At 39.3% G+C, this 27,554-nt stretch overlaps 2 protein-coding genes across 4 annotated transcripts; one reads left to right on the forward strand and one right to left on the reverse strand.

Moving 5' to 3' along the window:
• The first annotated feature begins 385 nt into the window (after positions 1 to 385).
• On the forward strand, positions 386 to 2,080 carry LOC132624427 (uncharacterized). Its single transcript, XM_060339210.1, has 3 exons — positions 386 to 604; positions 702 to 1,132; positions 1,312 to 2,080. Exons 1-3 carry the CDS (start codon positions 514 to 516, stop codon positions 1,873 to 1,875), a joined length of 1,086 nt encoding a protein of 361 aa, XP_060195193.1. The 5' UTR covers positions 386 to 513; the 3' UTR covers positions 1,876 to 2,080.
• A 1,395-nt stretch (positions 2,081 to 3,475) lies between these two features.
• Positions 3,476 to 27,554, reverse strand: LOC132622786 (uncharacterized). Of its 3 annotated transcripts, none has more exons than XM_060337451.1 (35): positions 27,194 to 27,554; positions 26,332 to 27,089; positions 23,861 to 23,986; positions 23,693 to 23,778; positions 22,948 to 23,056; positions 22,304 to 22,399; positions 22,095 to 22,157; positions 21,926 to 21,985; positions 20,695 to 20,763; positions 19,940 to 20,021; positions 19,771 to 19,823; positions 19,597 to 19,695; positions 18,240 to 19,472; positions 17,027 to 18,028; positions 16,623 to 16,958; positions 15,895 to 16,153; positions 15,580 to 15,802; positions 15,085 to 15,475; positions 14,447 to 14,596; positions 14,133 to 14,354; positions 13,803 to 14,024; positions 12,370 to 13,035; positions 11,551 to 11,811; positions 11,123 to 11,470; positions 10,474 to 10,886; positions 9,938 to 10,367; positions 8,041 to 9,339; positions 7,618 to 7,878; positions 7,245 to 7,535; positions 6,688 to 7,161; positions 5,694 to 6,129; positions 5,161 to 5,435; positions 4,375 to 4,926; positions 4,080 to 4,289; positions 3,476 to 3,933 (listed from the first exon to the last, which is right to left on the reverse strand). In XM_060337451.1, the coding sequence occupies exons 1-35, from the start codon at positions 27,249 to 27,251 to the stop codon at positions 3,814 to 3,816; spliced, it is 11,733 nt and encodes a 3,910-aa protein (XP_060193434.1). In that variant the 5' UTR covers positions 27,252 to 27,554; the 3' UTR covers positions 3,476 to 3,813. The 3 variants fall into 3 exon arrangements, with proteins under 3 accessions (XP_060193434.1, XP_060193433.1, XP_060193435.1); XM_060337450.1 differs by having other exon boundaries at positions 5,161 to 5,439; positions 5,698 to 6,129; positions 27,194 to 27,551; XM_060337452.1 differs by having other exon boundaries at positions 5,161 to 5,439; positions 5,698 to 6,129; positions 12,370 to 13,026; positions 27,194 to 27,550.

The raw sequence follows: 27,554 nt of genomic DNA on the forward strand, positions 1-27,554 counted from the left end.
GGCATAACTTTAGTAATTCCTTCACAAGTGTATGCCGATGGGGGCATAGCGAAATTTAAACTCTACCTTGCGAATTTTTTTAAAAATTTTAACTGTGTGGGGGTTCGAACCTGGAACCCATGAATTTTAGCCGAAGGGCAAAATTCAAAGATTTCAGATATGAGGGGTAAAATTTAAAGGCCACCCCATGGACCAATGAGAACTTTGAAACCGGGCTGATCCCCTAGGCCTAGTCCAGATATAGAACGAATGGGGCTAATTTAAACACACAATAGAAGCCCAAATCCCTGTTTCAAATCCTAACGGCTAGTTAGCTAACACGCTGCATACACAGAACGCTCTATAACGGTCACTTTATGTTTGCCCCTCCTGAAAACCCTATTTCACTATTATAAATTCTTCCTTTCTTTGAACAAATTTCATCTCATTTGTATTACGTACTCTCTCTGTGAATTTCTGCTGTCTACGGAAATCCTAATAATCCAACAGTCAAACTTACTGCAATTTTCTTGAATGGAGACTCCATCATCAACAAGAAGAGTGACTAGATCACAAGCCTTGGCTCTTGCCAACAGTGCAAATAAGATCCCTGTCTCAACAACTAGTAAGGTTTTCTATTACCCTTTCATTTCTCGAAATTTATTTGATTTAATGTCTCCTTCAACCAACATTCATTTTTCTGTTTCTCTTTTCTTGTTCAGAGAAAAATGAAGAATCTGGAAAGAAAACAGTGGCAAAATCAAGACAAAGAACTGGGAAACAATCAGCTTTAATCGATATAACGAATGATTCCCCTATTGTTGGTCTTGCTATGGGTAATTTGGAAACCCCATCATCAGAAATGTCCAAGAAAAGGACTAATATTCAAGGCAAACACTTGAATACTCCTGGATCTGGTGAGGCATTATTGAGAGGCCAAGTTAAGACTTTGTTGCAAAAAGTTGAAGAAGAAGCCGTGCTCTCGAAAATTTCACTTGAAAATAGGCCTTTCCTTCATCTCAAAGGCATTGTTAATTCTCCTATGGGTCTTCTTGCCCCAACTCCTGCAAATACACCTATGATGGATCTGTCTGTTAATGAGTTGCCTGTTGTCACTGCATCCCCTGTTGAAGACAAGTTTGTCATTTCTCAGGTATTAATTCCATCCCCCTTAATGTTTTTCAAGAAAAGATTGATTCTTGATTTAATTTGGTTTTCATTTGATTATAGATGTTAAAGATATCTTGCTTCATTTTGTCAAGAAAGATTCTTTCTTTACTACTTGTTTTTTCGTGTTTGATTATAGAAATTGATTCTTGCTTTGTGTTACAGATAATCAATGAGATGTTTGAAGGGGAAAAGCAGGGGAATCTTGAATCTGATAAGAGTTACGTTACAAGATCTCTGCTTATGGATTTTTATGATAAGTCAGAAGGGTCAGAATCATCATCAGTGTGTTCCTCAGTGCTGACATGCCAAGGAGCAGAGATTGAAAGTAAAGAGAAGACACCTTCAGATGATGATAACGCGTCTATGTGGTCAATTCAAGTGAATGCTAGTACTAAAGATGACGAGGAAGAAGAAGTACTTGATGATGAAGACGAAGAATATGATGACAACTATGATGAAATTGAAGAAGATGGAGGAGATGCTGTTGATGAACTTTGTGAAGCAATTAGCAAGATTGATGTGAATGAAGGACAGAAAAAAGTGATGGCGAAATTTGAGGGAAAGCATACGCGTTTTGTGTACAACAGTGATGATGAGTTAGAAAGAGCTGAAGAGAGCAGTGTTGAGACTGAATCATCACCAGGTGTTTTGCACTTGAAGGGATTGCCAACTCCAAAAGGGAAGCATCTTCGCTTCCCCGAAGAAACTGAAGAACACACTGACTGATGAAATTTTAGCTTTGTATTTTGCTGTTTTGGTTATTGACAGACACCTACTTGCTCTGTGGTGTTATACTACTCATGAATATTTTGTTCTTTTAGTTCTCTATCGTGTTGCTGCTATGCTGTACTATTCTTTTGGTTCATATCTGATTTGGACCATTGAAAGTTAGCTGTCAAATTGAAGTAATTCAAAATCATCTCTTTCCAAAGTCACTGATTCTCTATTGCTTTCTTTTGGTTTATATCTGATTTTGGACCATTGAAAGTTAGCTGTCGAAGTTTACTTTTCAAAATCATCTCATTCCAATTCTGTACACTCCATTCACTGGATCGTGGTTGTCTCCACATTTATTAGCACAATTCTATACGATATTATTTGATTATTTTTTGAGTTTTTGGCATACGGCAAAAGTAGAATTGGCGGCATTAATGTCATTTGTTATGTATTATATTAGCTGCACAGAGTTTTTTTTACCTCAAATAAAATTAAAAAACATGCAAGTACAGTAATTTCTTTGCCTAGATCAGTAATGTTTGGACAGTAAGAAGCTGCTATATATATAACTTATCTCAAAGGATCAACTGAAGAAAGAAAAAGTTGGACGAAAATCACAAATGCCTCGTTATAACTAGTACCACCACCACAACATTCTGCATCTGCATCGTGTCAAATATGCAAGTATATTTGGACAAAGTGTGTGGAAGTTAAACCCAGTATCAATCAATTTGAGTTAACAATTATCAATCAATTAACTTATGATATATATATATATATACACAGTGAAACCTGGAAATCTATGAAGGAACACCACAAGCAGAGAGCCCCTAGCGACGCTGAGGTGCAGGTAAGATACCCTGGTAGTCCAGCCGTACAGGATGAGTGTTCAATTGTTCGCCCTTGGTCTACGTGAATCAGGGGCCAGCTAACGCGTGAAACACTCTGCCCGGAGAGTACGATCGCAAGATTGAAACTAAAAGGAATTGACGGGGATTTACCCAAGCGATGGAGCATATGTGGTTTAATTCGATACAACGCGCAAAACCTTACCATCCCTTGATAGTATTTTGTAAGTTCTTAGGTTCGATATGTAAGTATAATCACTACCTGTAATGCAAGTCCCACAGACACCTTACTGCTTTCTAAGCTTTCTGGCTTGTCTCGTAATCTAGTAATTGATAGGAGAACCGCCTTTATGGATAGAGTATCTTTGGAAAGGTATCTTTCCCTTCTTTCACTAGGCCCTTTCACTCTTGAAGAAGGAGGGGCAGGGATATATATATATATATATATATAACGAGAGAATCAAGAACACATCTGACATATTTTATCAGTTTCAATTCATAATGAAATTAAACTATGCACTTCCTTTATTGTTTTCCTTAATTTTGGAAGCATAACGTACTGGGTCTTTATGTCTGAGAGGCAAAAATTAAGGACTACCACGAAATAGGGGCAGTTGGGCGAATGACCAATTTACAGACTCTTTCAGCTTTGTACAACCGACAATTCTCATTCTACATCAATCGTGACCTTCCCAGTTACTGAGCGCCGGCACTCCTGACAGATTGTCTTGCGCTACTTTAAGCTAGAACGATCACAGAAATATCATCAAAAGAACATTCAAAACCTGCTAATACTACAGCGCTGATCAAACGTCTTCGAAAGTAGCTACAAAAAGAGGCTACACACATTCGGCTGCACTGAATAAACTAATTCCACTATTGCTGACTAAGGGACATTCCTCAGCGCCTGGAAAGAACCGGCAGCAAAAGGGATAATTTATATACACGAGCAATTAGCAATAATATTTACAGTACTATCTAGCTTGCATCACCTAAAGGTAAATACAAGTAGACTATACAGTCACTAATAATGTTAGATCACAACTAGACACCTAAAACTTGGCTTAAGACTAGAAAAACTAAATTAGAAAAAGATAAATCAGAACCAAGGATGCCATGTCGGATCCATCATGCACAAGTTCCTTGGAGTAAGGGCAGCTTCAACTAACTCCGCTACACCCCTCTGCACAGATTGTGGGGGATCCATGCCATTCTCCTCCTATACAAGTAGAAAGAAGCCAAACACCACAACGTCAAAATGCAGGCATTTAGATATTAACTGAAGCTAAACTTATCTAAGTCTATGATTTCAGTTAACACACAGATATGCGGGGACATAATTAAAGAAAATAAGTGGATGGATACCTCTTCTGAGATGTACTGTGGGGCTATTCCATTGATCCGCCCAATGACATTATCAACATTTGTAGCGACTTTTTGTTTGAAGTCCACAGGGTTCAGACTACCTGCCCCTACAACAGGGGCCAGAGGCATCCCAAGAGGTCGTCTCCAAGACCAAGATAACAACTCATCTCGGAAAAACATAGCCAGATGATACCATAAGTGCTGGCTTTGCTGCATATGGGAATTTAAGTAAAGTTATCAGCATTGAGGAATTAAAGAAAGTGGAAAATATGATGTGTGCAGAAATAAATCTTACTTTAGGAGAGACCACAGCCTGGGCAGCCGCGCACATGGCAGAAACAACTAAGCCTTCCACTCCAAAATGAGAAAAAAACGCTTGCAAATTTCTAGTCAAGCGGAAGGGCACCGGTTCATTAAACTCAATCATTCCATTTGCATCATAAGCAGGGTGGAAATCAGTCTGGAAAATTTTTCCAGTGTTTTTAGCAAATAATATCTTGTTTGGGGACCTTCCACCAATTTGGAGCATGAATGACATAAAACTAGAAAGAGCCAACTGGATAGCAAATTGCTTTTTGAAAGCCCACATGTGATTGCCACTCGAGAGTGTTTTGTACATATACTGTGAGAAAATGCTCTCTGTGACGAAACTTTTTGTAATCTCATTATATGCTTGAAGACGGAGATCAACAACAGCATCTGGCAAAATCTGGCCAGATATTGCTTGGTTGAGTTGCTCCTTGAAAAATGTGATTGGTAAGTCCGCTTCTCGGTCATTTCTCGCACAATGGTTCTCATAAACCTCAAGGAAAGTGCTGTACATCAGATCGTCCTCTACCATGCGAACCTATTTCATGAATTCATATGGAGTTATTCCAAAGAAAAAAGCTCAGTGCTGGAAAGTTGTGAGAATCAAACATCAACAACTGGATATCAAAGCAGTTTCAGTGAAGAATGCAATTTATATCACTACATCAATTATACTACAACTCAATAAAAAATGACTGCCTTATTTCAGGCTAATAGAGCAAAAACGGGAAAACATAACACTAATTTATGAGTAAAGAGGATTAGTAATTACCTGTGACCACACGGGTATAATAATAGGGGTGTGAATGCAGATGTTCCGCCGTCGCGATTCCTTGTGCTTGTCAAACATCTGATTCATCACACGGAAAAGCTGCAGGATCCGCTCATCACTTCTGGCATTTGGTGTTAAAGATGTCTGAACAATAAAATGGCGCTGAGAGCCATCCGATCCAATCAGCGTCAAACGGCGGAAGCTGCTACCATGCCTCCGCACTATTGGAATATCAGCTGCCACCCTGTCTAACTTCACAGTATGATCTGGCGCAACTTCCTGAAGGAAAGGCCATAGATCAGGGAAAAGCACTATGATATCTGCTAAAGCAAGAAACAGAATAACAAGGGAAACCAAGAAACAAGTCCCATTGATTATCACGACAAGTCTATTTTGTCATTCTATAACTAACTAAATCCTTGTGAATACATTTAGCATCTGGAAATTCATGTCCCAGTTCGGCCACGGGCTTTTATTGCATCACTTTTGTCTTTACACTCTACTTACATTTGAAACAGAATAGACTAAGATACTTGCCTGATCAGTGAAATATTGTCCTGGAACTTCCACATCAACAACATGAAAATCTCTCAACACCCTACTTTCATCTTCCAACTTAAGCACAGCTGGAAACCGGTCCTCCACATTGCTTTGCAGGACATTTTTCCAGTGCTTCAGTCTTTCAGTAAGATCAGAAAGAGTGGCCGGAAATGTTGCAGCACTGTCAGGATCGAGATCACGTTCAAAATCTTGCTTGTATTCTCTTACAAAATCGACATGTTTGTTCACTGCATCTGCTGAGAAACATGCTCTACACACACCAGAAAGCTCCTTCTTCAGAGACTGAGGAACTTCAGCTGTAGTTGCAGTTGGGTACTTGTAGCAACGGTGAAGTAAAGCATTAACAACTGCCAACAATCTCTCCTCTGGCAAAGTGACAAATCTGGATCCAATCTCGGTGAGCAAGATCTGATAAATTTTATCAGAAGACGAATTAGCAACTCTACTTATGCATAACTGAAAAATTAGATTTACAATGTAGGTTATCCTTTTCAATAAATCAACAAAAGGTTTATTACTACCCAAGTTGGTATTGTCTTTATGTAATAAAAAGTATCTATTAAGCCTCCCAAGAATCAAACCAATCATCCATATAAGTTTGGTATTTTCTGTTTTCACTAAAAGTACAATACAGACAAAAGATAAATCTTAACTCTGAGCCCCTACAAATGCTTCTTTTTTTAATTTTCCTTCTCTCCATATAATCCAAAATACTCCTTCATAACCTTTACAAAAAGAAAACCCAGAATTTGTTTCTCTTTCATATGGTATCAACAAAAAGGTGCACAAGATAAAAGGTTCTGAAAAAAAATGAAACATCCAATCCCTTTCCGTATCTGATAATGGATATAACATCCAATCCTTGCTACAGTATTAAAGTTTCAGAACCATATAAAGTGAAAAATGGAAGTGTCTCATCTAACCAGACATTTATTTGTGAAAAAATAAACATTACCAGTCACCCACCTCAAGTTCACTGGCCAGATTAGCGTGTTTGCTACGTAAAGTTTCCATTATATCTTTGGCTGCATCAAAAGCACTGGCAGCAGATGCAACTAGACTCAGAGCACTATTACGACGTAATGCAGCTTGACCACCATCACTGCCTGATGAACTCTGGTGCAAGGACTGGTCATTCCCAGAGGGCATACTACTGTCTGGCCTTTCAGGTTCCTGAATTTGAGAACTATTACCATCATGTGACCCAACACCTCCTCCAGACTGAGCTCCCTGGGGAATATGATTGTCAGCAGCTGATGATCCCCCACTCTGGCCAGCCATTCTAGTATTCCCGTCCCCAAGGCCCATAGGTCCAGCTGCATTGGCACCAGAAACATTTTGCTGCATCCTTTGCTGTGCCATTGCCATTCTACCATATTCAGACTTATTTGCAACATCACGGCGCTCAAGCAAATATGTTCGCAACCAGTAATACAATGCCTACAATTACATGCAAGATGGGATCACATCTAGAGGTCACTAAGCATATCAAATGCCCAAAACACCAACAAACAAAACGTTACCTGTGGATAAACAGTAGCAACTTTCAATAGCACAAGCTTGCAATGTGGAGCTTCTGTCCTCTGCAAGGAAAGTAATAACTGCGGAATCCAAGAAAGCCAAACCCAGTGGGGTATCTGCTCCAGGTACTTATCAAATGCCCTCCCTACGGGTTCATTTGGAGTATCAAAACTGAGAAGATATAAAACCCGTGCGAGGTGGCTTCTCGAATTAGGAATACCAAATTTGATGCCTTGCAAGAAGCAGCTAACAGCATACTCTAACCAAATCTCTTCGTGTGTTTCCTTGTAAGCCTGTCATAGGCCAAAATTTTATAGCATCTTAAAGAAAAAAAAAATTAACCAAAGAAACGAACCTGCAATAGCACATACATACCATATCACAATAGTTTCCCCAACTAATCCACCCCTTGGGCAGATTCTTGAAAAGGCTGATAGCATTTGAATAAGCAAGATTAGCCCCTTCACAATCATTAAGCTTCAGCAGAAAGTCCCCCTTGAGGCGAAAGATTTCAGCTTTGTGCTTAACAGAAAAGTACTCCAGATTAGTACTGTTTATCAAATTAAGGCCACTAGTCAGCTCTCCCTTCATTTCTAAATAAGCCTTTGCTTGTTCTCTTATTTTCACAAAAGCTTCCTGCAAACACAAGAAAGAAAAATACATCAAACCATGCAGCATATCAAACAAATCAAATTTGCTTCTTTTTTCCTTTTTGGGTTTTCAGTTGTTTCTCTGGGCATAAGCATTTAGAATTGTAGGAAAAGAACCAAAGTAGACAAAATGGAGAGTACGTAGTACCTGAACTTCCATGGTCGAATGTCCATACATTTTCTCCAATACAGACACACACACCTCATAAAGTCCCTGCTTACGAGCAATATGAGCAAGCTTATTGACATTCCAAGCCTTGTCACGATATCCAAGGTGATGCAACTGTGAATTTGTACTACCAAAATCCTTAAAAGCATCAATCACGCCATTATACATTTCATTCCTCCATTGAAGCAAATCATACCAAACAGACAAGCTGTCCCATTCATTTGGTATCCTCAGCCTCCATGTCTCAAGGATGTCCTTAAGATCTGCATATAGGCCACCATGAACCCCAACAGCAGAATTTCCAGAAAATTTATTTCCATTGGCAATGTCCACAATTATCCTAGCTGATTCTTGAACTTCAACTAGTTGTTGAAATTGCTGTAGAAGGGGAATTTTGGCATGAATGGACATTTCAGGTAATTGCCACCACTGTTCCAAAGCAAGATCAACACCTTTTCCAACAGTGTTTTCAGCCTCTGCCACGCCATTTGTACTCTTCTCATGAAGGGAAAAATAGGCCTGAATAATACGAAGTTTTGGACTATCCTCCACTTGAGCCTTTAGGATAACATGGTCTTTCAAATATGCCCAATCAGGCTGTTTCCACAGACTATCAAGCAATATCTCATGATTTTCAACCATCTTGCCAAAGTCGGCCAATCCATCCCATTGACTAAGTTGGCTAGCACAACATAGCCACTGCTCCTCCCAGAGACACATTTCAGCTTTTGGTACTGTATTGTTATAGGTGCCCTGGGTTGCTTTAACCATGGCTTGGTAGAAGAGACTTTGAGCCCGCTGCCAATAGCCATGCTGAACCAGTGAAAGTCCAGCCCGTGTCTCAGCAGTAATTGACCGTTTCTTCCACAATCCACACCTCATATCTTCTTCATTGAGTAATCGGTAAAGCTCAGCCAGAGACTCCGAGCATTTCGTGTCATTCAAAAAAAGCATAACATGACTTTCCAGCAGGGCTAACGCAATGTACCATGCATTGTAAGTCTTTCCAATGTACTTGATTAGTTCACTAGGCATTCTAGGCTGAGGATGACTCAGCTGAAGTCCTTCCAGAAGAGCTTGCACAACATTTGGGCGATGGGTTGCCTGCTTCTTATGATAGTCCTTTGATAACAGAGTTATCATTGGCTTTGCAAGTGCTACCTGTTCTTCCTTGTGCAAAGTCACCCACACAATAGGAAACACCAAAACCCAGAGGTGATATGCAACGTTTGCATCCGTGTGTGCTAGTTCTCTCAGTGGAATGACAAGATCAGCAACCTTAAACGAAGGCGAAATCTCAATATACAAGAATGATTTAAAAATAAAAAGTGTAATGCAGAGATCAGGATGTATAAAAATTGCTGTAATACAGATCTCACAAGGATGCTAAAATTGACATTCAAATATGCAAGAGGCACAATCACCATATTAGAACAAATGACCAAGTCCGTTAAGTGTATATGACTAAAACATGCATAAACAAATCTAAACGGGAACGCAGCCCAACAATAGGAGACCCAAGTTCCAAATATGCAAGAACAGTCACAATCACCATATTAGAACAAATGACCAAGTCCGTTAAGTATATGACTAAAACATGCATAAACAAATCTAAAAGGGAACTCTACCCAACAATAGGAGAGCCGAGTTTCAAGCAATAAGGGTAGAAATTATTCAAGCCCAGTTACAAAAGTAAGGAATAACAGGAATTTGACAAAAATGGTTATCAAAGAAATAAATAAACAATTAACAAGGACCTGAGACAAAACACCGACTGTAATTATGATCATGAGTGCTTGCGCCAGAGAGGTATATGGTTATCTCATCGAACAATCGAGACAAATGTTGTTCGTAATCTAAAAGAAAATGCCATTACCTGGAGCTTGCTCATTTCATTCAGAAACTGTGCATGTTTTGCTACAAAACTATCAAAGGTTAGAGGAGCCTCTTCGGAACCTTCTGGAACATCCAAGACCATTGGTTGTGGCCCTGTAGAATCACCAACAGAACCCGACACCACAAGTGGAGGCACCTTGGCAGAATTTGGAGCCAGGGTTATGGACTTATCCTCAACCAAAATAGCTAAAAGAAGATCAAGCCCTTGCTTCAGCCAAAATACATCACTCAAAGCTTCCCAGTCCTGAATTTGGATGATGTACTGCAATCTTGTGAACAACATTCTCCCAAGGGATTCATGATAAAGAGAAAAAAATCTCATTCTCGTTTCAGGATCTTTTGCCCGTAAACCAAGCAAATATTGCCTCTCTACCTTCTGAAAAACTTCTTGACGCAAAGAAAGAGCATACCTGGAAATCAACAAGGCCGTTCCATCACATACCATGGTTAAAGCAAGCTGACATCCCTCTCAATTTGAAAAATAAATGAGTAAAAGTAAAAATGAAGATCGCTTACTTGTTTGAATCTGCACAAAGACCATAGAGAAGCTCAAGATACTTTTTGTCCCACTCTTCTGCAACACTAGGCGTGAAGTTCTGTTTATCCACTTGTGAAAGCCTCTGGAGGAAAGAAACAACTTCTTTTGGAGAAAGAAAGGTACTTGATGCAATAGCAACTCCAGGTTTTGTCATGTCCTCTTCAATCCATCCCTTTATTACATCTAGTATGCTAAGCAACACAGAAGGGTCAGTACCCTTCTCAGAAAGCAGGGAGTTGAGTATTTGGGTTACAGATCGTTTACAATCTGGGATGGCCATGACCCTTTCGCTAATAAGGCCCAACACAGATTTCAGGTTGGCAATGACAACTCCAACATCAGCACCTTGACGAGAAGAAGTGACAGCAGAATCGGGATCTGATCTCTGACCCTGTAAGTGAGAGCACACCATGATTTTGTTGTCAACAAAATGAACTACTTCAAAAGAATCCTGCCTCACATACAGTTTAGAGAAGAATTGGGCAAGCTCAAACTCAAGAAAAATGTAGAATATCGACTCTAGCTTATACCAAAAGACACTCAAGAATTACTAAATAAATACATCTCATATGAATCAGCAGAAACTAAATGATAATAAATATAGCATCCTGAAACATTATGCAATACCTGCCGCACATGGGAACCAATGGATGACCCCATATCTCGAGCCAGGCGCTGAAGAAGACGGACCAGATTTGCTGGCTCAATAAAGTTTCTGTGCACCTCTGCCAAGGTTTTGATTACATAAAGCACAAAGCTCACCATGCTACCTGAATTGTCTTCACCAGAAGTCTGAGGAGTTGCAACAGCAGCAAGGTGCTTCTGTATAAGCTCTTCTACCTTTTGATACAACACCTTCACATCTTGTGTTGTATTAGCTGCTTCAGGCGGAAAAGCAACGGAAACCATTTTCAACAGGGAGCACATTGACTTCCCAGCATCTAGCACTTTGTACTTGAAGCACGGTTCTAGAATCTTTAAAAAATGTAATGTTTGAGATATGGTGCACTGATCGGAAGCAGGGTCATAGTAAATGGTTCTGCCTAGGGACATACCTGAGATATCTGGTTGATATTGTTGCGGATGAACAGATGAGGTTGCTTCTCCAAAACCTTGTTCATCACATCTAGACCCTGTGCCAGTGCTGTGGAAGGGTCCTTTGACTGAGAAGGTGGAATACTGCTGAGCAGCTTCTCCAAATAATTAAATTTGACATTAGCATTTGGCCACACCTCCAAAGCTTGTGATAACAGATCCAAAGCTTGTTTGTACATCAAACTTGCTTCCTTATCTTTGGGCTCTATCACCAAGGCTACCTAATGCCAGAGCTCAAACAAGTTAACATCCGAGGACAAAGAAACCTCAAATCATTAAAAAAAAAAAAAAAAAAAAAACTTCCACTAGAATGGTATTGTAAAATGGAAAAAACAAATTGAAAAAAGAAACACAATATCCTCAACATTATGAAAAGAAAACAAAGCAAGACTTCCACATGCTCAAAATGATTCACCCCAAACCACCACCACACAAAAAACAGAGCTAGTGATTGAATTTGAACATTAAACTGTAGCTTCACACAATAAATTGTATTATATGCTATGTTCTTTCGAGGCAAGTGAATAAAGAAAAGTCCAGACAGAACAGAACTGCATCAAAGACTTGGAAAAGAAGCATCTCAGGAAACTCAGCTTGGAGACCCACACAAGCATTTAACAGAAAAACTAAAGGTTCATGACCTATCTTCTTTTAAGGAAGTGGATACAATATCCAATTCCATGTTCACCAAACAGAAGAAGCAGGCAAAGACAGGATAAAATAGAATGAAGTATGCTCCTGCCTAGAGTTTCACAAACAAATTCAGGAAAAATCCATACTCTGATAAGAAAATTAATAATCATTTCCTCCATAGCAGCATTTGGCTTAAACTCTTCATCAGGTTGCCCACCAGATCCCGGAGTTTCAATATTAGGAATTGATGAAGCACCGCCAGGCGACATAACACAAAGGGATTGAAGACCAGGTTCAACCTTCACACGCTTACTAGGGTCTTCTGAGAATGAAGATCCATCTGTTGGATGCTTGGGATCAACACTACCACCAGAAGCATGACTCAGTCCATCAGCATTTTGACCAGTCCCATCATTAGCAGGTACTATTTTCATTTCGCTTTGTCTTTGCCGTTCCCAGTTCACAACCAACCCAGCAAGTTCAATTGCAAGTCGTCTATTTTCTGCCGTGGTATTATATGGCAATCCAAGGCGACTCAGAGAGTTCACCATCTGAGGTACAAACTGTGCTCTACAACTGTAGAATAGATCTGAATGGCGAACTATGAGCTGGAATATATGGATGAGATTAGGGATGGAATGGCCCTCCTCCACGAGAATCTTTTTGGTGTAACGAATCCAGATAGGCATACGGGAATCACCAAGAGGTAACCTTCTTGGAAGTGCTGGCATGAGTATATCAAGTGCTTGTTTAACCAACATTTTATTCTCCGGCTGGCAAGTCCTAAGGAGAGCGACAAATACCTGCAGCAACTAATTTCCTCTAAGATTAGATTGCACTAAGAATATAGCACACGATATAATTCAGAGATAGAATTTAAGTTGTGTCAACCATCAATAAGAAAACCACGAGTTCTTCCATGATCCTCATAATGAGATAAGTAGAAAAGTAACAGGCATCACAAACTCATGCAAACACAACCTATAGCCTATTCTATAAACACTTACAAGCATTAGTTCAAACATTTTTATCCTATTCGTAAGCATAAAAAATATAATCTTCAACAAAATAAGCATTTTTTGTAGCCTCACAAACTATTGCACATATGGAAAACAACCTGTAACCAAAGTTAGCTAAATTACAAACAGCGTTGTACTGGTTGGAGGCAATGGAATAGAAGCAGATATCTCCCAAACAGGACAAAAACATAAGAACTAATGCTTGTTTCATACAGTTTTAGCACAAATGGATTGAACAGAGAAAACACCAAAAAGCTCTCTACACAGATAGTAAGGCTACAACATATGCTTCAGAAGGCTAGCATAGAAACATATCACTGATGAGAGTACACCAAAGCAATGAAATACTATGTGTATTGATATAATGAGGAGTATTGATATAATGAGGTGATTGAATCTGATATGTATATATAGAAGTCGATATGCACTACAATAAAATTTCAGGTGAGATAAGGGGATTTATCTGGGAGAGATCAAGTGAAATATATAATAAATAGAACTTTACGCCAGTGACGTATTGCCTGCAGATGGCAGCGTGGAACCACCACAAATAGTGGTACCTGAAGTATAATTTTCTCTGGAGCTTGATAAGCCTCCAAGAAATGGCAGACATTAACAAATGCCCACTGTTTACTAGCACTATCTTCACGCTTCAGATGATTCCAACCGAACTTTATAAGTTCCTTCCGATGATGAACAAGGTCTGTCTGCAGATACTTGAGAAGCAGAGTAGCAAGTTGCAGAAGCTCTATCCTCAAAGGCTCATCATAATCAGCAGAGACCTACAAAGATAAATCAGGGAAGAAAATGAAATATGCCCAAAATCAGCACAAGATTAACAGTAAAAGAAAATGAACTCCATACGAACAAAAAGAGATGCAATCATTTACCTCTTCTGGAGGATCAAGAAGCTTGTCAACAATAGTTTTAATTATCGCAGAGTCGACTACATCCCAAGTCTGACCATTCTGAAATGCATGAGCTAGCATTGGAAGAATAAGCATTTGCATTACAACCACCAAATGATCGTGACCAAGTTGTCTTGATTGGAAAAGGTTCAAAAAATGCAGGAGCAGGGTTCTCTTCATGTTGGGTGGATAGCCTTCAGCAACCTTAATGGCAAGCCAACAATAAGATATCAAAACAAGGACACTTCCGTCTAGAGAAAAAACTTGATAGACAGATAGCAGACTAACAAACATACCTCAATGATATAGAACTCCTTCAAGAAGGTAAAATCTATACGAGTACGAAAGAGGAAGATGGAAAGGATATCAAACAGAACATTGATTTCAGTTTTATCATGTCGCAAATAATTCAGGAAACATTTGACAAGCCATTTGCTCTCTTTGACCTGCAAATTTGTATTCCATAAGAAAGCAGGAAATTCGTGTGATAGAGAAAAATCAAAAAACATTTGCCTGGATAATACGCCAAACCAAAAGCATCATTAGAACATCTTGGCAATATAATGAAGAAAAGCAATACTTGTGGAACCTCAGAAATAATGCAATTATCTGATCTGCTCATTAAGCAATTATTGTCTCTAGACTATTTTAAGTGGCGTGACAACAAAAAGAAAACCATCATCCTTTCCCCAATAGACTGAGGAATCCAATTATTAATTCACCAAAAAAAAGCATGAGGGGGAATAAAATACGACCATAAGACAGGTAAAAACAGAATTCACTGAGTTATAGGTTTCAATACTATGAAGCAATCAAAGAGATAAAGCTTTCATGTATGTGAACCAGCACACCTTGGAAACAAACAATTATCCGGGGACGATTACGTAATGAAGAACAAAAATACCAGTTTGCACGAAAATGCAAAGTAACTTGCCTGAACTAAGTTTAATTCCTGTTCATTCTGCAGACGGGAGATTCTTGCTGGTGACTTCCACATCAGTACCAGAGTATCAAAGATAACACGATTGTTCTGTAACCAGTTGGGCATCAACTTGACCAAAGTTTTCACCAAGGCAAGACCCTGGAAATAAGCATCTTGAGGTGCCACATTGGCTGAAGCTGAAGGAATAGAAGCCTCGGCTTGAGGAGTACCAAGGCCTTCATCGCTAGTTGAAGTGCTTGGCCGGCTCAAAGATTCTTGTCCAGCAGATGCATCAGATTTGGAAATAAATTCAGGGAAAGCACTTGCAATTATCTTTTCCGGTGATTTTGCCAGTTCTTCTCTTAAAGGCTGCCCAGCATCTGACCTTATGATGTACATAAAGCTGCAAATATATTAGACATATCAGAGAACCGTGGATGCAAAAAAGCAACGTAACTGCTCGTAACGCAACCCAGGGAATGCAATTTCAACAAGCATGCTGCTTACCGCCTGAAGTATTTAGGTTGACACAGCCGAGCAAGAAAGTAATCTACAGCAGCCGTTGGATATCGATTCAGGAACTTGGTCAATGGCAGCCTATATGGACTGTTAATCTCACTGTAAAACTGCCCAGGTGGAAGGGCTGCTTCCAAATCGATAGTCAATGTCACAAGCTCATCCAGAAACTTCCCAGCCGCAGAGGGAAGCAGGTGGAAGAGTTCGATAATAGCTGCAACCATAAGGAAAAATACGTGTCAAATACAAAAGTATATCCGCATAGAAAGTACCCATGTGATTATTAGGAGCAAAGCTGTATCCTACCAGCAGCTATTTTTGGTTCTTCTCCAGCCTTCCACGCCTTCTGACACTGTGCTAGCTTTTCAGGTTCCAGCCATTTCCTAAGATGCTCCAGTAACTTGCCACCTAAGGTCACATTAAACCAATTGGACAGTAGTTCAAGCAGGCGGGCCAAACCTTGAAGAAGAGGCATGCTGAGATTTTTAGTATGGGCCAAGTTAACCAATATAGGCCTAAGGCTGCTTTGTAGAAGTTCTTTTGGCATCCTTTGCTGTTGTATGACCTACATAACAAAGACACCGTGAAGGAAAGAAGAAACTAAAACTATTGAAGCAAAGAATTGACTAAGAGTTATAGCATGCAACAGCAAATCAAGCATCCAGCTAAGCATGTGTACATAATCCAAATCATCTGTGTGCCTTAGGGAGTAGAAGATGAGAGTCTAATGTCAAAATATGCTCGAAAATGCCTTTAAATACAACACCCAATGTTCTGAATTGGCAGACAAATATCGATTTACTGTCAAAGCCCTAACTGCATTCCCGTTTTGTTAATTTGTACTTACAGTCCAGCAAAGTAAAACAAGTTTTTCTCCCAACTTCACCAGTAAAGGATTGTCCAAAGGAACACAACTGTAACCAAATCACATTTCTAGCAGAGCCACTAATAAGCCATAAGCATGGAAGAATAGACCAAATCAGTAAGTGACGATGGAATAAAAAAAATCCTGATGTCAGAGAGCTAAAACCAACCTGTCTCAACCCTTCCTTTGCAACAGCTACAATTTCTGAATTTCTGCTTGTCAGAGACTTGAAGAACATCGAAATAATTTTTGAGCGCAGTTCAGATTGATTTTGGGTTTTAAAATCAGCCCACGCCATAGCAGTACAGAGTAATTCAATGCAGGCTGTGCGCAGTTTGTTCAATGAGGTTGCAACCTTAGGATTCATAAATTTCATAACCCATACTGTTTCATCAGCCTCAGCTATTTGCAATGCTTCTTGCAGGAAATTGATTAGCTCCTGAGTCAACTTTAGAAGAGGAGGTCTCAAGGCCAAGCAAAAGTTCAAAGCTGTAACAGTACCCACCTGAAGATACAAGATATTAGTTCAGATGCAACAATATCACAAAAACAACTCTAGCAACAAAATTTTACCTGTTGATCAACAGTCTTCGACCGTAATGGACGCAGTATAAGAGGCTGAAGCAAAGGTTGATATAGGGGTTCAAGCAACTCAGAAACCTCACTACCGGTCCTGCTTGCCAAAAGTGCTAAACAAGACTGCACAATCTTCCTCACATTAATAGACACATTAGGATTAAACAATTCTGATGCGAAGTAGTCAACTACTCCTTGGAAGCTTTGCTTCCGCGCTTCACTATTTGCTTCATCAACATTATTCACCACACGAAGAACTTGTGTAAGCACCTGGCTGGTCTCCTCCTGCTCTTTAGTGGCATAAACAGGAAGTCTTTTGAGAACAAAAACGAGTCCACGCACAATACGCACTTGAAAAGCACACAGAGTTTCAACAGTGACTTTCCCAACCAAAGCACCAAGCCCCATGACTCCCCCCATTTGTGATTGCCATGTACATCCAAAGCAACAATGCAGAAGACGGGGCAGAAGCTGCTCAAAAACAGGGACACGAACGCTAGGAGGTGGAGAATATACAGGACTCATTGATGGGCTAGAGACCATCATAGGTGTGGCAGGGCCTCCTCTTGACATCAATACATCTGAATGTTTTGAGCGAGCAAGGAATAGAAGTGTCTCAGCAAACACATTTAGTGCATTTAAAGCTGCCTTGGCATGCAGTCTATTTTCATCAGCCAGGACATCCACCAAAGCATCCAAAAAGATAAGAGGGTCCAACTCTTTCAGGTTGGAAGAAGTACTATATCTCAACTTTGCACTAATGCTGGTGCTAGATGAAAGCACAGAAGCACCGACCGGAGCAGCTGAAAGAGTACCATGGGCAGCAGAACTTTCTATATGAAATATGATGGCAAAATGACGACAGACGTTGACGACATACTCATCCTTGGAATCATGCAGATCTGGTTCAGCACTTGCTGCGATAATGGTCATAAGGAGAATTTTGAAAACAGATCTTTCAGCAAGGAGTTGAGTCTTTGTCTTGACACCCAGGTCAGCCTAGAAGCACGACAGTTTCAATCATCACTATTTAAATCAAAATGGAAATAAGATAAGAGGTTAACCTGAAATCTTTCTTACTCTCAGGCAACTACTAGATCAAATAAATATCTGATATTGCAGCTAGCAACACAAGATAAAGGAATTACCACCAACGGAGTAATCAACAGGTTTTTAGGAATAAACACAACTACTAAGTTATATCACAAACCTTTATATCAGATGTCTCTGATCTTCTCCAAGATGGATCGACTGAGGAAACTAACAATGTCGATAGCGTCCTAGAAGTAAAACCATCATCAGTAGCACTACCTGGAAGATTAAGTTGAGACGACAAGCATACACGAAGAAATTTCAGAGCTTGTTTTCTGTAGAAAGCCTCAACACTAACGCTTCTTTGCATGACAGCAGCCACCGCAAGATTTATACAACGATCTAAAGGCACCAAAAATGGAGTGGATGGTTCAAATGTAAGGATCGTACGAAGCCCATGCTCCGGATTTTCCTTGCATTCAAGAGCAAGAGGTTCTTTGAGAAAGCGCCTGTTACGTCCACCTAACTTGCCAAGGAGCTGCAGAGACTTCCCACCCCAAGGATAAGGTGCAGGCCTCAAATGAGACCATAATGCTAAAATCACCTCAGACATGACATTTGCCATGCTTGGTTCCAAAAAATCAGGATTCAGACTATCAATCCAGAATTCAAGTGTTCTTAAACCGAGACTCACTAGGTCATCACTTCCTTTGAGACACATAACTAGAGGCTTCATCAGGCGAGGAAGGTGAGGTAACAGTGAACTTAATCGGGCAGGCAGTGTCAGGCAAAGCTCCAGGAGAAGCTCCCTCATATCTTCACCATTAGGCCCCTCAAGCAAGGACAACAGCATATTCAAACAAGGTTGCAGCATAGGAATCAAGTCGCGCAATAGAAGTTCAAATTTTCCTCCAGCAAGGGCGCGGAACATTGTACGGAGGAGTTGCAAATAACCAATGGGTTTTTCAACCTCAGTTGCATTTTTCATGCAAGTTTCCATAATAACGTGCACATGAGGCTGCAGAATGCGCTCACAGTCTGAAGGAGCCTTTGCAACAGCACCAAACAAAAACCGAAAAAGATGCAAAACCAGCTTTGCGGCAGGTGAATCTGGATGCTTCAGGACATCAAGTTTGCTGCTTACAAGAAAGTTAACCAGGACATCTGCAAATGGTCTAAAGACCTTTGGTGCTTGCAATAGGGTGGAAAAGATGTGGACCAACTGTGTGTTAGAAATCATGCACTCAAACAATTCAGGCATGCACAAGGAGAACATGTCCATTAAATCCCGTGGTTCCATAATAGCCAAAATCTGGGAAAAAAGGTGGATCATTTCTCTCTCTTCCTCTTTCTCCTTGAACAATGCCAAGCAATGAACACCACTTTTAAGCACACCAGAAGCTTTCCAAACCTACCAAGAGTTAAAACATAAATTGAATTAACAACACTCCTTGGCCACAAGCATGCCACAACAGAGATTAAAGTGATGCAATTGAGGCCACTAGGCAAGATAAAATGCTGCATTAGCATAATACCTCATCTTCTCTCATTCCTTTAAAAGGTTGAGGTACTGATGAACTAGATGAGGCTGAGGCAAGAACTTGAGGAGGTGTCCCCTGGGTGGAAGCCGAAACCTAAAACCAGCTGGACCACATAAGAAAAAGTAGAAATATGAAGGTGGAACTCCTGGAACAGTTAATTTTATATACCTGAGATCGGGGCAAATGTGCATGGGTGATGCTCCATATTATGGTTTTCATTCCTGAAAGACGTAAAGGTAACTAGTTACAAAGAAAAAGAGCAAACTAACTCAAATTAAAATAGAGCAAGACGGTTCAACCGGCCATGATGAATAGGGTAATGTTAGCAAATTGTTACCCATAACCAAAGTTTTAATCAGATGCTTGCAATCACTGACTTCCTTAGAGTGCTCCACAGGGACTTGCAAATTGAGTACCGCCTGGAAAAACGCAATTTACAGTCAAGAGAGAAGACCAAATACAACAATGAAATTTAGTCACAGAACAATACTACTTAAGTAAACTTTCCGGCGTTCAAACTTCACCTCTAATCTATGAGCGTTCTTTCAAGCAAAGAGTAGCAACGACAGCCAAGCAAGAAAATAATCCAGTAACAGTATCACCCTAGTGTAAAATCTTTATACTAGCGGATTCTCATTCGGGGTTCAGGAGATTCATGATCTAATATGTACTAGAAAGACAATGCCCACCACTCAGGATGAAGTTTAAATTATAAATACAAAGGCCGTGCACATAAAGGAGTTTTTGGTAGTAAGAAGCTTATTGTTAACAATTAGTGGTGGAAAGAGATTTTATTTTATTCTACTTAAGGCTACCAAAATGTCTTACTCATCAGAAAAATGGAATAAAAATCAAACAATAATGTAAGTATAACTATTGCATTTACACAATTTATTCAGCTTGTGCCATTGAATATGCAAATTATCAGTACATATTAAAAAAAAAAGACATTAGAACTAGAAGAGTTACATAAACATCTCAATTTTTTTTATCAAGTACATAAACACATCAATTTTGGAGCTACGCTCAAAAGAGCTTGACAACTTAGGAAAGCACTGAATTGAGGAAAGCAAAGATATTCACCAAAATTACCTGTACTGGAAGTTCTAGTTTTGACCTCAATGTAGATCGACCTTTCACATCCTCCCCCTCTTCTAGTAGCTACATTCCAAATATACAGAGGAATTATTAGTCTGAACATAGCTGATTGGTTTATAAACGGGGAAAACTGGGAATATCCGGCACGTAAGCACATTTGATGCCATTGTATTCAGGAAGTCACTGTGAATGTTATTGAGCACACATGTATAAACGAAACTCTAAAGACAATATTAGAGAGTACTTCATAATATTCCGAAGGATACCATAGAATATTTTGTCTTTGTAGACTACTTAATTGCTTTTTTTTATTGAAGAGAATGTTTAATTACTTAATTAGAAGTAAAGAATATCTATTTACAATATTGTGCATAACCTAATACTCCTACGTTGTGAGCTGTCTTGCACATTCTTTTATTAAATAATGGGCAGTACCAAGCTGATACTACAGCATTACAGAGATTAAACTGGATATAGACTGCATAAAGCTGAAGCGAATCCAAAATATCGAGCAAAACAAGAACTACGAAGTTCTTGGACATCGTTACTCAACAATTTCAAAACCTGTTCTTACTTATTTATTTATTTTCTATTTGCGCACTTGATATCAGTAAGTTTCTAATGAGTTGGTTGGAAAAGGGAAGCGAAACCCACTGGGTGCAAACAATTTCTGAGGGCCATCGGACTGGGGTAAAACCCTGAATTACCCGTGGTGCACTTGCGGGAAACTCCTTGCCGAGGGCCTGTGCACCCCCGGGATTAGTCGGGGCTCAAAGAGACCCGGACACCCGGTGCTTAATCAAAAAAAAAAAAAAGGGAAGTGAATCATAGCACGCAGATTAAAAATTGGATCACGTATGGTTAGCTTGAACAACCGATACTGGCGGGAATTAGGATAACAAAAAGGGAGAGCTGAACTGGAAATATTATTATTTGTGAGTTTCATAATATCCAACTTACAACCATGAAGCTATACAGGATATCAAACAATCGACTGCAACAAAGTTCAACGCTACTTTGTATATAGAGAACGAAGGAGCGATAAGTTATATGATGTTTAATGCAGGCTTTTTGTCCTGCAACCAAGCACCTAAACTTGATAAGTTAATAGAGTTAATAGAGCTAATGATCTTTCTCAAAAAGATAAGTTAACAGAGTAACAGGAAGTTCAAAGACCCTACAGAATTCCACATCATCTAACTGAAAGTTTAAATCGATTGACTACCTGCGGAATTGTACGCTTAAACGTGTTGAATTTGCCGACAAAAGCGTCCAAGATCCGACCCTAACACAAATATAATGACATGAGTGCTAGTACACAAATATCAGGAGAAAAAAAAGTGGCTTTTCAAGAAACAAATAAAGTCTTGAAATATGAAATAGTAGTCCCAGACCAACAAAATCCTTGCTTCATCCATGGATTGCTGGTCGACACCTTTCTCAAAAATCGGTTCCACCTGTCAAAGGAAGATGAAGGTCTCTGTCAAATTGAACATTCACCACTAGCCACCATCCAAAGGTCCAAAAAATCTAGTTACACTACAGCTGCAATGACGGAGAGCAGATATATGTAACGCTTTCAAGGAGAGAATACAGTCCTTACCAGATTTAACATCAGACGAGCACACGTGGTATGGATGCTGAGCGACAAAGAAGCATCATGCATGTTGCTTGAGAACAGGTAAATTATTCGTGATAACTGCACACAAATAAATCAAGATATACCCTTTTCAGTATTAGCAGAGGAAACAAAAACATATGCAGACGGAATCATCAGTCCAAAGATGGGGAGAAAATATAAATCACAGAAGAAATTTGATAAATAAATATTAGCCAAGGGGAAGGGTGAAGAAAAAGAAAAATCCAACTACTAATGTTCATTTGCTCAACCACAACATTCCAAGCATTAATTAATTGAAAGAACCAACTATCAGGCAATTCGACCCCTTCCCTTCCTTATCATAAGCTTCTTTTTCTCAACTAGTCCCGTTTATCCATTAAAGTCATTCCTTGGGTAAGGACTTTATCCAAAGAAAACAACTGCCATACTTATAACAGAATTGAAATCATACAACCTTCCACTATGTTGAGGAACTAGGGAGGAGGTGCAAAGGCATTTCATCACATTCATTCACTTTAAATCACTTCACCAAGACTTATCTCTCAGGAAGCAATAAGAACAACAGACTACCACGGAAATCACCATGTTCTTACAGAAAAGGACGAAAGTATCAAAGCATGCAATACCTGGGACAAAGAAAGATCCCCCCTGACATGGTGAACAATCTCCGCCAATAGGCTGTAAGCCAAAGGCCTCAATGTCTCAAAGCATGCACGGCCAGTTCCAACAAGGACCCTGATGGAGTTTATTTCAAACATCAAATTGCAACATCTAACTAAAGAGAGACTTAATGACTAATCCTAATTCATTCCTAAATTCTCACAAACAAAACAAGATAAAGTACAGTCCACAATTGCAAAAATCATGCACCAAGAAGTTATTCAAACATGCATACTTTAACGCGACTTAGTGGATTTGTTTTCTTGCGGGAGTGCTAGCGGCAGCCAATTTTATTTAATATTGTTGGTTATTCTCCTAATCTTGTTTCCTATCTACCCTTTCCCATTGTTTGCCAGCAAAAGGCACAGTGCTATAACCACACTTCAATAAACCTAGTTCCAAAAATTGCCCATAAGGCCCATCGCAATCCACAAATTAGATTCTACATGCTGATCAGAAACTTCCTAACAAGGAATGTATTCCCAGAAATGCCAGAATGGGTCAAAAGGCCAGTAAAGTGGTACTAATCTAGGGACAAGTCAAATGCAGTAACACTTTTACAGGTAATGGTGAGTGGGGGAACACTTCACAAACAGCTTTTATCACTAAGAATGCTAAACATTTTATATCAAACTGATACAAGAAACTAAATTTCTGCAGTCACAAGAAAGCATGAGTTTTTTCCCAGCCAACTTCTGATTGACAGTTTACCTCTCTTCCAAAAGCGTGTCAATAAGAGGGAACAAACCCCTCTTGAAATCTGTCCCAAGAACATGTTTCAGGGCCACCAGCAGTTCCTGAAACAACAAAGTTCAGTTTTTAACTATATGCAAAAGCAAAGAAAAATCAAGTTTGCAAGGTGCATCTGAAGGGGTTTACCTTTCGGATAGACACCGAGTCTGAACATGTGACAAGCAGATTCACAATGCTTTTACATATACTCTCTTCATGCGGCTTGATGTAGTCAGCAAAACTCTTCAACAGGTAAGTCAAGAAAGAAACTGTCTGCAGATTTGAAGAAAAGAGGTCTACTTAGTCTTCCCCCACAAAATGAAAGGGAAAGGATAAGTTATCTAGAAAAGAAGTAGATAAAGTTGAACAGGAAACAACAAAATAAGCACAAACGAACCCATCTTCCAATTTATAGACCTTAAAATAATATTGAAAAATCTGGGACATCATTTTTTTGGGTGAAGTGATTAATAAGAATCTGGGAAATTTACTCAAACATAACCGCTTGTTCTTGGACAAAATTTTAGTTAATAACCATGGTGTTCATGCCAACTTGTGTTCAGTGTTATCAAAGGCGCGCGCGCACTTAAGCCCTGAAGCGAGGCTGAAAACATGTTGAGCGCTTCGCCTCGCTTTATGTGCGCTTCAGTATCATCATCAAGCCTCTAAGACATACTTTTCCTTGCCAATGAGCCTCTCTTGGAGAGGTGACACTAGATGATTAATATTTCACTTTATCGTAATATTTTTACATCTTTGTCCATACATGTGTTACTCATGTTTATTATTATTCATCTTGGACTAAACATATATATATTTGTATTTTTGCACCATTGCGCTTTTTTTCATTAAAGTCCACGCTTTATTTGCGCTTTGCGCTTAAAGCCCCAGCTGACCTTAGAGCTTTTTTGCGCTTTTCTCTTTTGATAACACTGCTTGTGTGTACCTCAACTAATTCACCAAGCACCTCCAACCTCCCGCTAGTCCATGTACAAGATATTTCTACCCACCAAAGCTTAGAAATATAGGAAATCTTCACCTAGCGTCACTCTGATGACATTCAAACCATGGTACCACGGTTGTCACTGCAAATCTTCAACCGCTCGGCCACTTCTTTTGTGGTGTTTACCCATGGACACACCATTAGAAATCACGAGAACGATCCACCCTTGAACTCTTTTTAAATTCTTTTGGTTGGTGGGTGGTGAGGTTGAGTGGTAGAAAGACTTCTGTTTAAAATATTGTTTGTGCCAATAATAAAGGGGGAAAAGTGGTTATAGTGTAATGGTTAAAACTTTCACAAGTTACTCCCGATATTACCTTTATAACCACAAACTAACAAGAATAAAGGAGATTTAGAGGGTCACTCTATGGATCCTGTACTAATTTCCTCATTGATTCACATCCCACCTCCTGTCCTCGCTATTTTGTCTTTGTGTTTATCCTCAATTCATGTTTCGTCTTCATTCAGTTGTAACAGAATTTGAAGTTATTTACACAAAAACGGGCTTCCAACTTGTTTGGGACTAAGGCGTGGTGGTTGTAATTGTTGTAGGAGTTAAAATAAATCTAATGAATCAAGTTAGGCTTTTCTACCTTTCATTTCTACGTGTGTTTTGCTCAACTGAGGTAACCTGATTTGACTCGAAAGGGAGGGAGAAAAAGATGAATTGCCAAAATGCAGGAAAGCACCAAGATATGGAGCCTGTTTGGATGGGCTTTTGCCTTATGACCTATAAGCCAAAAGCCATAAGTTAGGAATTGTAACTTATGGGTTTTGGCTTATTTTTGTTATTTTGGCTTAAAAACAAGTGCTTAAAAGCACTTCTTTATTTTACCCAAACACTATAAAAGTGCTTAAAAGCATCTAAAATAAGCCAATTCAAACTGGCTCATGATCATAAACTTATCCCGCTCAAGAGACACAAAATAAGGTTAAGTGTAAAGCAAAAAAAGGAGAATAAGACTTTACCCAGACCCCACTATGTGGGATTTCACTGGGTATGTTGACACAAACTTTACCAACCAAGGTGATGAAGAATGAGGACTACTATTTGTTTTCCATAAGTAGTATGAGGACTACTAAATAAGCTCATGCTTTCTCTTTTTCCTATATTCTTCCTCGGGAAAGGAAACGATAGCTATATATCCAAATATGCCTATGATAAAATACTAAAATAGTACATAGCTAACCAGTAATCCTACAATAATGGCCATCTTAGGGACAATTGTAGCATGAACTACTTCAACAGTCGATGGGCTAACACTCTCCCATCTTATTACAATAACAAAGAGTAAAATGGTCCATGCATTCTACTCCTTGCCAGTTTCCAGGGAGTAAGGACAGCCAAACAGGCAGAAGAATATCCACTAAACATTGCACATCAGAATGTACAGAAGCATAAGTAGGTAGTGTCAAATAAAGTAAAGGCAAAAGATCAAGAATAAAAATAAAATTAGCTTCTTTTCTCCATTGGCAAACTCAGATAACTATCATGAGCAATTGTCAAACAACTTGATTATCAGAATTGGCCTAAAAAAGAGGTGACTTGTACCAATTTGCACAAAAACTAAAGAGCTCAAGTAAAAAGAGTATTTTCAAGAGATCAAAATCTCACCTTAACCTGCGCACCCTTCAGTTCAATAAAGTGAGTCTTCAAATGAGGAGGCACCTTTTCAGGACCCGGCACTGATATGGCGGAAACCATCAACGGCAACAAATGAGGTATATTTGTCTGAACCAGCCGGCTATATAACTGAAACAGGAACATCACTACCAACGGACTCTCAGTAACAATCTTAAACGATCTGGTACTGGGATTGAGCTGACCAGCACCAAAATACCCATTAGAAGTAGTCATTTGATCCGACACATCCATTGGCTTCACATCTGAATCACCCAAAGACGACACAGACGACGTGGGCATGGGCGGTGGAGGCACCGCCATAGCACCACTCTCAAAGAAGTAACTTACAGTAGCCCTAAAATTCTGATAGATTTTACAAACAAAGTCCAAAAAGGGTTGAACTTCGTTTTCTAAAGTAGGCCTAAAGTTCCTCAGCAAATCAAAGATAATACGAATGCAAATTAAGCCATTTTCTTCGTTATCCGTCGTAAGAACATGCATTGCCACCTTTAAAAGCTCTTGTACAAATGGCCTTAGAACTTCACTATGAGGAAGCCTATTCAGTATCTCAACCACAATATTCCTCAGCTTATGTTCAGTATTATCCACAAACTGTGGCTTTGTAATTTGATATAAAACACCGGAAAACGATCGAAAATAACATTTAAGGAAATTCAAATACTCCCCTGTGTGTGTTATCTCCAAACTATCCCGTACCTCCATTGCCATATGTAGCCTTGTTTGAATTGCTGTTACACAACAACAAAAAAAACATATAATTATACACATATACTTTAAAAAAAAAAAAAAAAAAAAACACACACAGTGAAGTGTAAAGGGTAAGTGAAGTTACGGAGGTCAGGTTCTAGAAGGTGCCGAGAATGTTGATCGAAATTCTGAATTGGACTCATGTTGAATAAACCCTAAAATAAATACTTTGAACTAGGGTTTAACAAAAACGAGAAATTGATAGAGTGATTTTATGTTTATGTATATATAATTAGAATTGGGAGTGAAATTTGCTGTTTTTGTAGATGAATTGTAGTGAATTTTGAAAGGGGAAATCAAATTAGGGTTTTGAGAAAAGAGAAGTGAAGGGGTTTTAATTGAACAGAAGGGAGAAAGTAATATTTGCAGAATCCCTCTCAGTCCCAGTATGGAGGGTGTTGCTCCGCTCGGTTCGCGGTGGACGAGCTATTTAACGTGAAAGACCA

The sequence above is a fragment of the Lycium barbarum genome, chromosome 12 (genome assembly GCF_019175385.1).
Source record: "Lycium barbarum isolate Lr01 chromosome 12, ASM1917538v2, whole genome shotgun sequence".
In the NCBI taxonomy this organism is placed as follows: Eukaryota; Viridiplantae; Streptophyta; class Magnoliopsida; order Solanales; family Solanaceae; genus Lycium; species Lycium barbarum.